This window comes from Diadema antillarum, unplaced genomic scaffold (genome assembly GCF_040938485.1).
Source record: "Diadema antillarum isolate AM-2024a unplaced genomic scaffold, OU_Dant_1.0 scf00000112, whole genome shotgun sequence".
Lineage (NCBI taxonomy): Eukaryota > Metazoa > Echinodermata > Echinoidea > Diadematoida > Diadematidae > Diadema > Diadema antillarum.
The window spans coordinates 4,006,763-4,023,804 of NW_027271001.1; the positions used below are offsets into that span (position 1 = coordinate 4,006,763).

The following is a 17,042-nucleotide window of genomic DNA, read 5'->3' on the forward strand; positions in this document are numbered from 1 at the left end:
TATCTGGTCATGTCGGCAATTGAACGAGGCTTCGAAAGTGTGAAAACTCGGCTAATTGATTATAACTATCCAAACTATCCAGAATTGAGCATGATTTTGAGTGAAGTAATTAAAAAGTGATGATGACAAGAATTGGTATAATACGTCAAAATCAGTCCTCTATTCTGAATGATCATTTTGACGTCTCGTCCGCTTCGCTGTAACAGTCGGAAGATGATTATTGGTGAACTTGTAAAGACATTCAATACAACGGGGTCATCCCACTAGACCGACACCCACGAATCATACAGCCCACGAGTTCGACATTGAAAACAGGTCCATGAGTCATACAGCTCACGAGTCATACAGCCCATGAGTTCGACACTTGGTAAAAACAGCCCACGAGTTCGACAGATACAACACGGGCTCGTGGGCCTTGTAAGCTTAGTGTCAAACTGACGGGCTGTATGACTCGTGAGCTGCATAACTCATGGGCTGTATGACTTGTGAGCTGTATGACTCGTGGGATGTACGACTCGTGGGTGTCGGTCTCGTGACGTGCACCCAATACAACAGGTACACATTGTTAATGTTGGTCAGATTATCGATTTTTTTTTCTTTGAGAGTGACGTTAATTCGACTCCGTCGAGAGAAAACAGTGTCTGAATATTACACTATCGCCTGCACATATCGTGTTAGCGGTTTGAATTGGTTATTATTACTATTTTTTAATCGTGATTACTATAAATACAAAGTAGGTCAGGGAGATTTTTTTTTATGGCTTTGGAGATCGGTCTATGACCCTTGTTGACCCCTTTGAATGTAACTCGATAGGTCGTCCCTGCATGGATTGTCCATTGGCACGGATTAGTACCTTCAGCATTCTAAGGGGTCAACATCAACGCCATTTAGCAATTATACGGCATGCTCATGCATGCACTAATCCAATGAAATTTCGTTGCTATAGGATGACAGAGTCAGTTTGAAAAAAAAATGGTTGCGATTAATATGTTTCATCAAGGCACCTCCGAAAATCGCCACGAAATAGACGCTGTGTACGAATAACACTAGAGACGATTTTAGGGTTCGAAACCCACGTGGATGGAATGTTTAGGATTAAAAACGGGTGAATGGAGCTGGGGAAACTCGTGTTCCGCTGCTTTTTATACACGCCTTATCTATCTACACTTACCATTACAGTATTTACCTTTGCAGTTCTTTGATATTGAGAGTGAGACAATGAAATATTCTTGTACAAATGCATGGACGTTTTCTCCATGTCTCAAAAGCATTAATGTCACACTGTTTTTTTTAAAATCTTTTTGAATATTCTAATCATCACCAACTTTAAGAACGTCTTCGTCATCATCATCATCATGAATATCATCTTCATCATCGACAACGACACTGATGATGTGTACTTCCACGTTGCGTCGGTATGGTTGTGGCAGCATTGCTACTCTTACCATCGTCTCGTAGTCATCATAATCAAAAGAATATTAATGGCTTGGCTGTTCTTTCACTCAATAAACTGGACCTCCACCACTACCAACCGCTTGCTTATAACCTCTGACTAGTTTGCTTTGTTTGGCCTAGAGGTAAGAAATGCGCTACTCAAGCAGTACCGCATACTAGCAAGTATTGGATGAGAGGCACCCTCTTTGCCCATGATGATTACACTTCGTCGAGCGAAATTCACGTCATGAATAATTCACATTCACGAAGACGTGCCAGCAACTAGCTAGCTATTTACTTCATTTTCATAGCAACCACATGAACTCATTTGCATCTGTATCATTTTGTGTTTTTTTCCTGTTGCTAACTTGATTCTATGTTTGTTTGATACTTTTCGGGAAGTATTTAAAGGGGAACTATACTTCATGCAATTTTGTTGTTGTTTTGCCTTTGCGATGTCATTGACGTGAGGAATTGTAAGCGACGAATACACCCTGTTTTGTCTACTTCAATCAAACGAGGTTCTAATCAAAGCAGACTCTTCTGCTTTAATAAAATGAGATACATGACGATTTATTTCACTGACAACAACGTCACAATATATCACCTGCCTGACCTACTTTCCAACATACACCACAGTCACAAGGTTAACTGTTGTTATTTTTGTTTTCGTTATTTCAGCGGAACGTGGGGAGAATTAATAAGTCACAAAGAAAATGGCAATATTTTCTGCCATTATGGAATACTGTCGTTTGCTTGGAGCGATTACATACTGTTTAACACTTTAGCACCCAAAATATCATAAGCCGTGTCAAACTTTTCTCGGCGTGCTTTTACTCTCTGGAGGACGCGGTGACGCTAAACTCCTAAATGTTGTACAATGATGATAAAGGCGTCCATTTTCACATACCCACATCTCACACGCACACTCATGAAAACTCAAAGAAACACCGTCACACACACACACACACACACACACTAACAACGCACAAACACAGAACCGTGTACAGGACGTGCAGTCGCCGACGTTCGGGGCCGAAGGGTTAAAGGGATAGTACAGTATTGGTGGAGATGAAAATTAGGCTTTTAAATTTTTGCGAGATACCAAGAAAACACTTATGATATAATACAGAGTAACCATTTTAAGAGAATTCAAAGTTTATTTGATGAAAATTGGGTTTGGAATGACTGTAATGTCCAAAAACAAATTAAACAAAGCCATCGTAACAAATTGTGGGTCCCACACTTTATGAGAATTGCTTTTTTTATATCTCAGCCATTTTAAAACCAATTTTCATCAAATAAACGTTGAATTCCTCATAGAATTACATGCTCTTTCATATTTCATAAGAGGTTTCTCCTTATCTCACTTATTAATGTTGTAAACCTGAATCCCCACCTCAACCAGTACTGTACAGTCCCTTTAACGATGTTGTTGCCTGCTCGGTAAGTGCTGCCTCGAGACACGTTTCACGAGGGCCGCCGTGACAATGACGAGCTGACGCCGGCAAAATTACAATCACGCCCTCAAGTGGCACATGTGCGCACACACAGATGTCGGGAGCTTCAGCGAAGAATGGTGATACGACTTGTACAGCAGACACAGTGAAATACTTAGCATCATTCAGCGGAACATTGTCCGTAAGCGTTAAAGATGGAATCGGCTGGAACCGGCTCTATGTGGGACATGAAAGTATCATTAAGAATATTCGTCAAACATTAAAGTGTTTACTAGATCCGTTTTATTGCATTTCCGAAAATATCTTGCACAATGTAAGAAATTATAATGCACATACTCGTAATGTTTACCCTGAAGTATAATATATCGATGGGATCTTGCACAAAGATCGTTGTCACACTTGCTCCTATACTTAATGAAATGTTCATTGGCAGTATCGTATGAGACAACTTTGCCAGAAGACGAAGATTTTACAAGGGCTTCAAATAGTTAAATGAATATCTTTGGGTGTATTCGAAATTTGACGGTAGGCCTGTATTTCGATACTTTGTGATTTCATTATTTTCACGCCGTAAAATATGAGTTATACCTACCCATGTTTGTTAATTTTTATTCTAGAGAAAGAAGAATGTACAAACTGTGATATATGCAAGTTGTTACATCCAATATTTTCATTGAAACGGCTGGCAGAACGTCGTTCATTGACAGTATGGCCTTTCAAAGGTGTCAAAGTTTATGAAAGTTATTGTGGCAAAGCGCCTATGGTTCTGTAAACAAGTTTAGTAATGAGGATGTACCGCGAGGTACAGATAACTATTTGTATTCATTGCTATGTCAACTATATTACTCGTGAAATTGATATATAGTCTGCCTTGAGATGGAATAGGAGGTCTACGAAGGTTAACTACGTAACTGCACGGTGGAGTGAAACGCAGAAGGTTTATGTTTTAGTGGTGGCTTCAATGTTTTAGTGGTCGCTTTAAACATAAGAGGAAACCTAACTCCTGGTTACATCAATAAGAAAGAAAGGTGGAAATAATTTGATCTTTGTTTGGCATTGTCCCTCTATCAGATTAGTATTCCTCTTGTTCATCCTCGTCGTTCGGATCGACGGAGTCCATGCCGACCTCTTCGTAGTCTTTCTCCAAGGCTGCCATGTCTTCACGGGCCTCGGAGAATTCTCCCTCTTCCATACCCTCTCCCACGTACCAGTGGACGAAGGCACGCTTGGCGTACATCAGATCGAACTTGTGGTCCAGACGAGCCCAGGCCTCGGCGATGGCCGTGGTGTTGCTCAGCATGCACACGGCACGCTGGACCTTGGCCAGATCGCCACCCGGCACAACGGTCGGTGGCTGGTAGTTGATGCCGACCTTGAAACCAGTTGGGCACCAGTCGACGAACTGGATGGTGCGCTTGGTCTTGATGGTAGCAATGGCAGCGTTGACATCCTTGGGGACGACGTCACCACGGTACAGCAGACAGCAGGCCATGTACTTGCCGTGACGAGGATCACATTTCACCATCTGGTTGGCGGCCTCGAAGCAGGCGTTGGTAATCTCGGCAACGGTCAGCTGCTCATGGTAGGCCTTCTCGGCAGAGATGACCGGAGAGTATGTCGCAAGTGGGAAGTGGATGCGAGGATACGGCACCAAGTTGGTCTGGAACTCAGTCAGGTCCACGTTGAGCGCACCGTCGAAACGCAAAGACGCTGTGATTGAAGACACGACTTGCGCAATGAGACGGTTAAGATTGGTATACGTCGGACGCTCGATGTCGAGGTTGCGCCGACAGATGTCGTAGATGGCTTCATTGTCGACCATGAAGGCGCAGTCAGAGTGCTCCAGCGTCGTGTGAGTGGTCAAGATTGAGTTGTATGGTTCAACGACGGCCGAGGCGATCTGAGGCGCCGGGTATATGGAGAATTCGAGCTTGGACTTCTTTCCGTAGTCGACGGAGAGTCGCTCCATGAGCAGAGAGGTGAAGCCAGAGCCGGTTCCACCGCCGAAGCTGTGGAAGATGAGGAATCCCTGAAGACCGGTGCACTGGTCTGCCTATTAGTGACAGGGGTAAAAAAAGTTTTGATACAAACGATCATGTTCTCTAAAATATCTTTGTCTTTCTCTATCAATATATATCTATCAAGCCATTTATATTCCTGCTGCTCCCCGAGGAAACTTGAAAATTTCAAGAGCATTGCTTTATTGACCTTCAGTAAGAGTTACGACACTGTGATTTTTACGACATTGCTCTGTCGAGGGAGGAGACCTCCATCCCCTTGTCTTTCCCTATCCTGTCTACCTTACCCCTATAAAACTCCCACTCTTCCTGTTCAATCCCTTAATTGTCACACTCTCGTCCTTCTCTCTTCACTGCCCCCCCCCCCAAGATGACAATCTGCAAATCAAATCTGTCTTTAAAGGACAAGTCCACCTTCATGTACATGTGGATTGAGTGAATGCAACAATATTAGTAGAACACATCAGTGAAAGTTTGAGGAAAATCTGACAATCCGTTCAAAGATTATGAATTTTTTAAGTATCTGCGCAATTACTGCTGGATGAGAAGACTACTACAGCGTGTGATGTCACATGCGTACAACGATATAATGAAAATAAAAACAGAATTTCACAAAATTTTACTTTTTAAATAAAGTGCACATTTCTTGGAATTGTTACTGATGTACGGTAAGGATAATATTACTCCCCTTGCCTTCTGAAAGAGAGAAGTCGAGCGTTCTTTTGTTATGCGAGATAAGTGAAAATAAGGTGAATTTTCTTCATACTTTCTTTATCCCGTTGTACTCATGTGACATCACAAGCTATAGTAGTCTTCTCATCCAGCCATGACTGAGCAGAAACTTTAAAAATTCATAACTTTTGAACGGATTGTCGGATTTTCCTCAAACTCTCACTGATGTGTTCTACTAATATTGCTGCATTCACTCAACCTAAATGTCTATGAAGATGAACTTGTCCTTTAACGTTCTTGAGATTATCCCTCCAATAACTTCATGACTCTCGAGGCTACCAAGAGTTTCTTATTAGTTTTACTTCGTTACGAACTCGAGACAGCTACAAATGTATAAAAATGGGAGGGTAGGATCATTGTAGCCCCCATTTATGGTCTCAGGAAAGTATATAACACTTGCTTGCATGTGGTGGTTATATTCCATCTAAATATAAGATTGATAGAATACATAGAATACTCACAAGCTTTCGAACTCTGTCGAGCACAATATCTATCTGCTCTTTGCCGACGGTGTAGTGACCACGGGCGTAGTTGTTGGCGGCATCCTCCTTGCCAGTGATCAGCTGCTCAGGATGGAACAGCTGGCGGTAGGTTCCGGTACGGACTTCATCTGCGAAAGAAATAAAAGAGATGACTGATGTAGATGGAATGTAGGTGAAAATGTTTAAGGACATAACTGAAAGCACTTAACATGCATTGTGCGGCTCTTGTTAGGACCCTCGTCTATAAAGCAACAATGAAAGAATAAACAAGCATAAAAATACTATTGACTTGCTCCAACGTCATTCATAACATCTCGAATGTGCCACAGACCTTGGCCTTTTGCTGCTTTTGCTTTTTGCCTTTTGCTTTCGCTTCTCGGCCTTTTGGCTAAGATCATGTGTAGTATCATATGTAGACCTGGATACTGCAAGATGGGAATGATCAATACGCCTGCACCCACTGGCTGTACATATGAAAGTGAGATTACAGGGAGATAAAGAAAATGATATGATTTGGAACGTATTATGTTTCTAACGCTATCGACCTCTTAAAGGTTAAACGATAATATTGTAAGGGCTGCAAAAGAGGAAGTGCTAACTCTCAGCTGGACATGAATGTAGAGTCTTGGATTATTATAATACCTATAAGACACACGTGAAATATAGATAATTTAGATATATCTTAAACACCGAGGATTATAGGATTTTTTTTCGGGAAAACATTTTGCCTGGCTTTACATCGAACTTTCTCTTTTATTAGGGAGATGATTAACTGTTAAGCTAAATGGATCGGGGTGTTTTTGTTTTTCTTTCATTTAGGCCAGATTCTATACTGAAGAAAAATCACTGAAATGTCTTTTGTGAAATTTGCCGTTTCTTATTAACGCTAGGTGAGGTATCAGTCCTATCAGTTATGCTTTTATTTTTTTCCAAAGTATTAATGGCATATTAGAATTGATTGTAGTGGAATATTTGTCAGAATTCTGATCTGTGCTATTGCAGCGATTCAAACATTCATGGAATTTAGATGATCTTTGTGACATATATCCGATAAAGGGTTATGTTACGCGAAGAGTATAGTGATTTAAAACTGCATCTTGATCAGAACAAATCGTACCGATGACGGTCGGCTCGAGGTCGACGAACACGGCCCGCGGGACGTGTTTGCCTGCGCCGGTCTCGCTGAAGAAGGTGTTGAAGGAATCGTCGCTTCCGCCACGGGAGTGGTCACTCGGCATCTGACCATCGGGCTGGATGCCGTGCTCCAGACAGTACAACTCCCAGCATGCATTGCCGATCTGAACACCGGCTTGTCCCACGTGGATGGAGATACATTCACGCTGTAAGACAGACACGAAGGAAAATGTGATCTTTATAACCAGCACGGAACAAGAATCCTTTCCACAACGGGCATCCACAGAAGGGTTAAATAATGTCTGTGGCACGCATTGCATGACGAAAATAAATGACTCTCTTCAGACAATGGCATTTCAAGGAAGTATTAGCGATAGGCAAATAAACTAAGGAAACATTGTCGGCGTGGATAAAGACACAATGAACACACGAAGGAGGAAGTATGGATGTTAAGAATTGTCGAAAAAAAACCGCCCATATTCATGTAGCCCTACCGCGTTTCAGCGTGCATAGTCTGTGGATCTTTTCCAAACAAGCTTCTTTGGTATCATGGTATCATATCTTATATAAATATAGAACTTCGGATCCCGTTTTCTTCGATATCTGTGACTGCTCGTGGACTATTATGGGGTGCTGAATTCAAGAAAAGAGGAACAAGTCAACAGAACCATAATTCTCGAGCCGATACTATAAGTAATATGAACATAGATATGACATATTTCATTGCGTGTGCTCTAGCGATATAGCGTTCATGTTGCGATTTAGACAAGCCCGCTGGCTTCAGATAGCAAATGGATAGTGCGCGTTTCCTCGAGGAGGAGAGGATGACCATAAAAGGTCACTTCAAAAGGCCAGTGAAGAACTGATTCATTCTCTTCATGACCAAAATCGGCCGTTCAGAACCGACAGGGGCGTTAGCGCGCTAAGATGACAGTATGTATAGTCCTCTTGATCTCAAACGACAGAATGTTGTAAAAGGTGAAAGCACTCTCGGATTTACTTGATTTTCTCTGCAAACATGCTACACACACAGCGCCACTTGTACATTAAATATTTGCATCAAACAATGTACATCTGAAATGACAAACTGAATTTAATCAATATAATAAAATCGGACAAATAGACCCGTTAAGATTTCCGCAATTGTACCAAAAGAAATGCAAAGCTATGGAATTTTCAGTTTCACAAAACCTCCCCAACAGTAATGACAGTCACAGTAACACAAAGTAAATAAGATGTTGACGACGTCACAGTCTCACAAGTCCATTTCTTTTACAAACAAATCTTCACCAAATATCCCTTTTCGTTACTTAAAATAATAAAAAGGCATCTTTTACTTTAACATTTCCTTGAGTTGCAATAATTAGCAAGGATGAATAATATTGGAGAAAGAGAAGGGGTAGCGTTATAGTTGCCTGAATATTGACAAAATATTTCTAACATAATTGACACATATAAATATATGTTCAAACTAATGAGACATGTGCGAACTAAGGACATTTATCCTCTTTTCACATGTGCGTATCATGGGCCCATGCAACTCTTACACGAAAGCATGTTGAAATATAACATTCCATGTAAACTTCTTTTGTCGTGTCAGACTTTGATGGAAATCCCCATCCTTCTCTCTTTGTGTGTTTCTTGAGTCTTTTTTTATATTAAATCAACTTTGACGCTCGGAGTGTCTTCCCTCATGAGGAAGTAGTACGCAATTAAGGTTGGCAGCGAGACTTGTATCCTGCTCAAACTTGAACCGGAGCCACCTCCAAACGCATATATTGTTAAAGGGTGTGTACAGTTCTGGTCGAGGTGAGGATTTAGCTTTTAAAATTTTACAAGATATTCCGAAACCACTCTATGAGATGTCAAAGAGCATGCAATATTCTAAGGGGTATCAAAAGTTTATTTGATGAAAATCGGTCTTGAAGTGGCTGAGATATCCAAAAACAAGGTGAAACAAAGAGATCCTAATAAAGTTGTAAGTTATTATTATCACTTTTTTTGATATCTCAGCCATTTGAAAACCAATTTTCATCAAATAAACGTTGAATCCTTCTTAAAATTGCGTGCTCTTTCATATTTCATAACAGGTTTCTCATTATCTCACTTAGGAATGTAAAAAATATGAATCCCCACCTCAACCAGTACTGTACAGCACCTTTAAAGGACAAATTCAACCAAACGTATACTATGTGTGGATTGAGTGAATGCAGCAATGTAGAAGACATCAATGAAAGTTTGAGGAAAATCGGACAATGGAGCGTTCAACAGTTATAAAGTCTTAAAGATTCTGTGCAGCCATCGCTGGATAAGAAGACTACTATTCAGTCTGTGATGTCACGTATAGATAACAATTAATAATGAAAAAAAACTCAGCATACCTTCATATTTCTAGAAAAATGACAGAGTGCTTGTCTTACCTCTTAGAAAGCGGGGGGGGGGGGGGGACGACATCATTCTTGACATGTTTCAGTAACAAGTCGAGGGAATTAAAAAATGAAATTTTGTGGAATGTTCTTTTTCTTTGTATCGTTGTAGGCCTGCATAATGTGACATCACAAACTGTCAGTAGTCGTGTCATCCTGCGAAGGCTGCACAAGAACTTCAACAATTCTTTGAACGGATTGTCCGATTTTCCTCAAACTTTCACTGATGCGTTCTAATAATATTGTTGCCTTCACTCAATATTATTTTTGGGTGAGCTTGTCCTTTAACCAGCCTTGCCAAAGTTCAATCTTATATCCAACGCACAATATACTATGTAGGATCAATATCCGCACTTCTTCTTGAGGCCGTGATTACTGTAGTCATACAAATATAGATAAATTGAAACGTACAAATCGAAAGCAACTTAACTTGACGATAAACCAGTTAAATATATGCTATTTTCAAAAGCCTTATTTTCAATACGAGATTTCAATACAGGCCTACGTATTGAAATTCCAGGAATGGCAAACAGCAGCCGCGGAACAGATGTTGGTCTCCTGAATGTAGGCTATTCAAGGAGACATTGTGAATTCTTTTATCATGTTGATGTCGAGAACGGCAGGGAGTTACGAGCAGGTTAACGTCCGCAGTCCGAGAGTGAAACTCTCATCATGTCGCTCCTGACTAAACTGCTTTTGGAATGTCAAGACTGCCATGCGAATATGATATTCTCAATGACCCCTGGAAGTTGCTCTGATGTCGAACTGCATTGGGAATATCATTTTCAAAGAGGAGTATAACCGAGACCGCCTTGAGTAAGGCTATCTCGGCATTGCCGTGAAGTTCGTATATTTACAACACACACACACCCAAAGGTCACAGGCACGAACCGTTCCATTACCGCCTGTTACGCGCATAATATGTACACTGAATTATATTCTTAAATTATTCCCTACTCAACCTTTCACGATAATGATTGTAAGATCCCCCCTTTTTTGTTGCAGGATTTTAATGTGATAGATCAATGTTAATCTTTGGAGTTGCACAGCAGATCTGATGATAAAGACGAGCCGAGCTTCGGAGGAGGCGGATGCCAATGCTCTGAGCTGTTGCTGAGATCTACCGTACCGATAACCCGCATGTATAAATAAGTGTCATGCTTTAAAGGGAAACGCGACTCTAGATACACCGAATTCACGAAGGTGGTACAATTGAAACCATGGTTGAAACCATGGACAATTTGTATGCAGCGTTAAGTGTCGCATGGCCTATTTCGTAACGAAATCAGTCATTTCGTCGACGAAATGACCATTTCGTTGATGAAATGTTCATTTCGTTAACAAAATGATCAGTTTGTCGACGTTGTCATTTCGTTACGAAATGATTCGTCGACGAAATGACCGATTTCGTAACGAAATAGGCCATGCGACACTTGGCGCTCCACACAAGTTGTCTGCGGTTTAAACCATGGCTTCAGTTGTACCACCTTCGTGAATTCGGGCCATGATGTACATAATGTATTCAACGTCAGACAAAATGAGAGGACTCCTCCAAACGCATAACACACATTTTCACACGTCATTGAAAAATAAGCATAATTGTAAAAATGATTTATGATTTTATAGCATTCTTGACATGTTGACCGGATAAAAAGACCAAAAAAAAAAAATCTACCGTTCTCCAAAAATGGAGGCTCTCCATCGTGTACAAAAATAAAATGGATGGACAAGTGGGATTCATGGGATGCATAGCGGCAACCATTTTCGTTTCTTTTGCTTTGTTTTTATTTTGCCTGTTTCACTCACGAGCATAAATGAGAGTCTTGTGCTCCTTTGAGCGTGTTTCCCCTACCTGAGACAACCTGACTTTGTGCTTGATCTGATAAAAAGGTTTCGACTGTGGGTATTGCAGAACATCGTACATAATAAATGCAACAAAGGCTGCTATAGAATACTGATATAATTCCCCGTATTCTATATCGAATACATTCCTACGGATCATTTTCAATTCGATACACTGGCAAGTATAAGTGAAGTAATTATCAAAGAAGATATTGTTATGTTAAAATTACGTTCACTTAAATAGAAACCATGTAGGCCTAAGCTGTATATCTAGTCATAACGACATTTGGTATAACCCAATGGTATACACTCATAAATTCCGAATCACGCTTCAAAAAAAAACAACAAAAAAACCGTAAGTTTTTGTTTTTACTGTTTGATTTTCGGTGTGTTACAAATGTTTTAGCCAAGAAGTAAATGCCGTCATCATAATTTCCACCTAAAGTGGCTACAGCGAATGACCTCTACAGTAATTTGGACAACCCTTTTTTTTACATAACGTGTGGTAATTTATTTTGATCCCGTTTAATGCAATGACTTTCAATGTCACATTTTGTCTACGTAGAACTATAAAGTATAACTGAATTTCGATAAACTTCGATAAAAGGCTCGATGAATATTCAGTGACGTCACGGTATGCAAAGTACCCCTCTCCAGAAGTCCAATTGGTATCGATCGCCAACACGGGTAATTAGAATCAGAGCGTAAACCTTTTGGCTGTGCGTATATAGATTAATTAATTTGGACGTCTGTTCACAACAGCGCTGTATGTCATTAGCCCTTTCTGAACCAATGAGTCAATAATTGTGCACAAATTTCACACACTGCAAACCTATGGACAGGCAATATGAATGCGGCACAAAAATGGTTAATGATGACATGCAATATAACGTTGTTGTTGCTCAATTCTTTACAGTGCATTTGCAAGTGGAGCTCAGATTGAATTATGGTGTTTATATTTTTGTTATTTATGATTAACTATACATTTTATTTTTTGAAGTATTTTTTATACTGATGATAACGCGGGGTATGCGCAACATAACAAGCCTATTCTGGCTTTCTACCATTTTCCTATCAACCAAACACACAATGATAATGCGTTTCTGTTCTTTATGTACCTGTGCTATATCTGTTTTTTCCGTGTTTTTTTTTCTTTTGTCTTTTTTTTCTTTTTTTCATAATCTCGCCTTGTTTTGTCGATGTTTCCATTGTTTTTAATATACACTTTTTGTGCAATTTGCTCATATTCACATGTATTTTTATATTTATAATTATATTGAATCCGAATTAAAGATTGAATTGAATTGAAATTGAATTAGACTTATTTCCTGAGTCACTGCGCCGGTTATCCACTTGATCCTTCTTTTACAAATCACCTCAACGATGACTTCACTTCTATTCCATTCTCATCGCATTTTCTTCTCCTTCCCTCATCCTATCAAAAGTATGAAATGAAAAGATGAACATTTTTCCAAAATTGAACGGTTAAACTTCCTAATGAAATAGTTTTTTGAGTCCTTCGAATCTTATGCGAATTCCCAATCTTCAAGCAATGTTGACACATTTAAATCTGTCCTCATCTTGGAGAGAATCTTATACATTATAGTACTTGCAAAGCTTGTGTGTATTTTTGTCTATTCGTGTGCGCCCTCGTTTGTTTGTATGTGTCAGTGTGAGCCTATAACTGGATATGTGTCACTGTGTGTTTGTGTGTCAACACATGACAGATTCCAGGGGCGGATCCAGGAATTCCGTAAAGAGGGGGCGCGTTTACAAAATTAAAGGGGGGCGCACGCACCCCTCCCCCATTTTTTCTTTTTATTTCTTCTGTTTCAACAAAAAATAAAGGGGGGGGGGGGCGTGCGCCGGTTGCGGTCCTCCCTGGATCCGCCCCTGGATTCTACAGACTCCAGTCCTGCTCGCTGGAGAAGTTGTCAAGTGGAATAACTTTGGGCTCCTTCTCCGGAAACTCAGGTCAGACATAAGAAAATAATACGGGTAATTTGATGGATATCCAGAGGTCATATCTTGAATTTCCCCTCCCGTGGTGACTCACACGCCAATGACACGCTTCCGTTAGAATTTCCGTCGCCACGTCCAACACTAGCAGGCTTTAGCTCTGCGAGGCTCTGCGACGCGAACGATATTTATAACTTGAGACGACGCATCCCTTCGATGCCATAACCATAAACAGCTGTGCAGAACCCCATTTTTCCTGAATTAGCGTCATCTTAGCGGTCGCGTCGCAGATCTTAAGCTAGCTAACAACGCCGTGAAGATCACCGCATCTTGTTCCAATTTAAGTTTTCGTTGGTTTTGCGTTATGAAAAAAAAAATGTCAGTTTGTTTTGTTTTTGGTTGACTGTTTCGTTTTGTCTACTGACAGCTTCCCTTTAAACAATGTCACATCAAGCTATAATAAGATTATAATGTACTTTTCAGCTTATTTTTCCAGATAATGCATTTGCGTTTGTGTGTGTATTTGTGCATGTGTGTACGGGAGAGGGGGGGGGGGGACCTATCTATCGGGTATGTCTTTATGATGAAATTTTGTATAACATATAGGCCTATGGCCAAATGCCTAAGTCGAATTTTCGACATTCACCTTGACATTAGCTTCAGATCATTTCCTTTTTAAAGATCCTGAATTTGATGTCTTTCATAATCGCATAATGATTGCCATTTTACCAAATTATTAATATAATATGCAACAAAACACTATACATTATGTTTATGAATAGGGTAGAACGATCGAGCTCAGTGCAATACGAATGACAAGATAGCACTTCTATCTGGAATAACATAAGGAAAGAGAGCTTAAAACACATTGTGATAAGGGCCATATCTAGGTAGCATTAAGCATCGTTCTCAGCATATCTCCAAACTGTATTGAACTTTAAATTCAATTTAATTTAGTTGAAAGTTTTATTTAATTTTTGACAAAAACATAAACATTTCACTAACTTTGAAACAGAGATTAAGGTAAAAAAATGCAAATAGTTGCATTTTCCCTCTTACTTATGTTACTTTAGCAAAACAAGTCTTAATATGTTATTAATATAGTTGAAAAAATCATGAAACATTTCACAACTCTCTCTCTCTCTATCTTTCTTTCTTTCTCTCTTTCTCTCTCTCTCTCTTTCCCTCTGTAATGGGTTCTTATAATTCTGCTGTAGCTGGTCGAGACCCCTTCACGCACTCATAGAAATATAGATATAGATATTACGTAACTTGGAAACGAAAAAGAAAACCGTGAAAGAGAAGCATTAGGACTGTTATTACTATCGAGTTTATTATCCACTTTTATCTCTCACGGAATTTTAACTCACCTTAATATCTTCGTGTTTGCTTAAAGCTCCTTAAGTGAAACGTAAAACTCTGTTTTGATTCATTTGATGTACTAGTATACAAATCTTTATTCTTATCTTACACGTTATGATGATAATCTTTTTGCCTGACCATTTACATCTTCATTACTCAGCACATGCTCGTATAAACTATTTCAATAGCAATTATTATACTCTTCTTCGAACCAAGTTCTTATTTAAAAAAAAAAATGTCTTGGCACACCAGTATAAAGCAAATTTACAATGGCCTGTCCACCCCCTCCCCTCCCCCCCTCCAAAAAAGAAAGAAAATAAGTTTAGAACAAAATGATAATGAAATAAAACATGAAAGCAGGTAACTTACCATGTTGAATATGATAGCCTGCACCGAGTCAAACGAGTCAAACGAACAGAAAACAAACTTGATTACGTCAGAAATACACCCCTGAGATCTCACGCTCAAATGAGAGCATAAAAATAATTATAAATCATGAAGACTTTCCCCAGTTGGGCTCTTCTCCCGTAGCTCTCTTTGTGGTCCGTTGTGATGGGCGGTCGACAAAGAGAATGGAATGAAACTATCCGTACAACGCTCCCTGGTTTTATAAGGCAATGGACCTTCTGTGAGCAGAGGAGGGCCTTGCAGCTCTCGCTGCATTGGACTGTAGTCTTTGATGTTCCGACATTTTACTTGACAGTTTAAACAGACAATCATTTTTAAAGTCTTCATTTTGATCAATAAAAGCATAGACTAACGGCAAATGTAGGCGGGAGAGTATTGTCAGGTAAAAACCTAGGATTTTTTTTTTGATTCAAGCTTCTATTTCCTTTGCACCCTCTTTGAAATAATAGTAATGGCACCACGTGGATCATGGAATGCTGAGAGTGGAACAGTGTGGCTCAGGGGAAAGATGTACGTAGTATCAAGACTAAATTTGGCAGTCAGCATATGCTGGGGAAAGTACATGCATGTAGCAATCGCGTATACGTCAGTACGTGAGACAAGTGTTGCGACATAATACAGAGTCCGGCATGTATAGATGCATACTACATACACATACATACAGGGCTTACAAGGTCATGTACATAATACGTATACGGTTATACATACACTGTACATAACTTTCATTTTGATATCGAGAATTATTATTATGATATTGAGGAATATATCATTGTCGCCATTTCACATTGTACATTTTACGTTGTAGTATTCGTTTTGCATAAAACGGTGGACCTGCGATGGTTTTTGTATGTATGGGCCTATAATATTACGTTACATTCACATTGTCTTGAACTTGATCATGATTATATCTTTGTATAAATTATTTTCACATGTAATATTTTATCTACATAATACAGAGATAGTGTATTATTGAGGTTGGTATAAGCAGTAGGCTGTGTATATGGCCCACAACATATTCAGACAATTTCCCCGGATTTCGTAGTTAATGGAATATTTTGTAGAAGACAAATTATATTGTATGTTCCAAAAAGTTTGTACTCAGCTTTAATCAATGTTGCCTACATGTTGACCTCAGGTAAATTATGATAACTGACAACGGAGATTTGCAGTTCAAACATTTTCGTCAGCATCTTTCTCACACCCGTTATAGAAAAGTCTGTTTGTTTCTTTGTTTGTTTTTCTCTATAATGAAGGTATATACTATGATATCTACGTTGTTATATAGTGTTTACTTACGCAATAGCGATACGAAATCAATTCTAGAACTTGGTATGACGCTCGTGTTTTAGTGTTATGTATGTAGCAGACGACGATTGCTCCACGTGTGCTGGATATACGCGTTGCATTAATTGCATAATAATATAGTTTATGTACATTGTACTATCGAGGAATTTACAAGGAAGCAGATGGCATTTCGCGCCTTACAATGACTCATGCATATTTGAGCACTTCCCCCGTAAATACATAGTCTTGTTCAAGTCGTTATACACTACACAGGACAATGATAGCAAGACAAAATCGCTGTAGGCCCTATAGTAAATAGGATATACATAAGCAATATCATTTCATAAATTTTCCAATATCTTTTAGTTATCATGTCTTATTTTCTTCTAACTTTCTCTCTGTCGTCCTGCCTATTTCAAACATTCCCCATTATATACAAATATTTCGCCTGCCGGCCCTACTCATTTGGTCTGTTGCTTTTCTTTGTAGACCCTCAATTCG

General features: G+C 39.5%; 1 protein-coding gene across 1 annotated transcript; it reads right to left on the minus strand.

Moving 5' to 3' along the window:
* Positions 1 to 3,966: 3,966 nt before the first annotated feature.
* LOC139719634 (tubulin alpha-1C chain-like) lies at positions 3,967 to 15,403 on the minus strand. The gene is made up of 4 exons (XM_071631040.1): positions 15,219 to 15,403; positions 7,244 to 7,466; positions 6,106 to 6,254; positions 3,967 to 4,947 (listed from the first exon to the last, which is right to left on the minus strand). The coding sequence occupies exons 1-4, from the start codon at positions 15,219 to 15,221 to the stop codon at positions 3,967 to 3,969; spliced, it is 1,356 nt and encodes a 451-aa protein (XP_071487141.1). The 5' UTR covers positions 15,222 to 15,403.
* Positions 15,404 to 17,042: the final 1,639 nt, after the last annotated feature.

Bases quoted from the DNA above. Each gene is read 5' to 3' on its own strand.
- LOC139719634 (XM_071631040.1), bottom strand. The intron at 6,255-7,243 runs GTACGATTTGTT...TTTCTTTCGCAG, and splicing joins CCTCGAGCCGACCGTCATCG to ATGAAGTCCGTACCGGAACC. The intron at 4,948-6,105 runs GTGAGTATTCTA...TGTCACTAATAG, and splicing joins TCGACAGAGTTCGAAAGCTT to GCAGACCAGTGCACCGGTCT.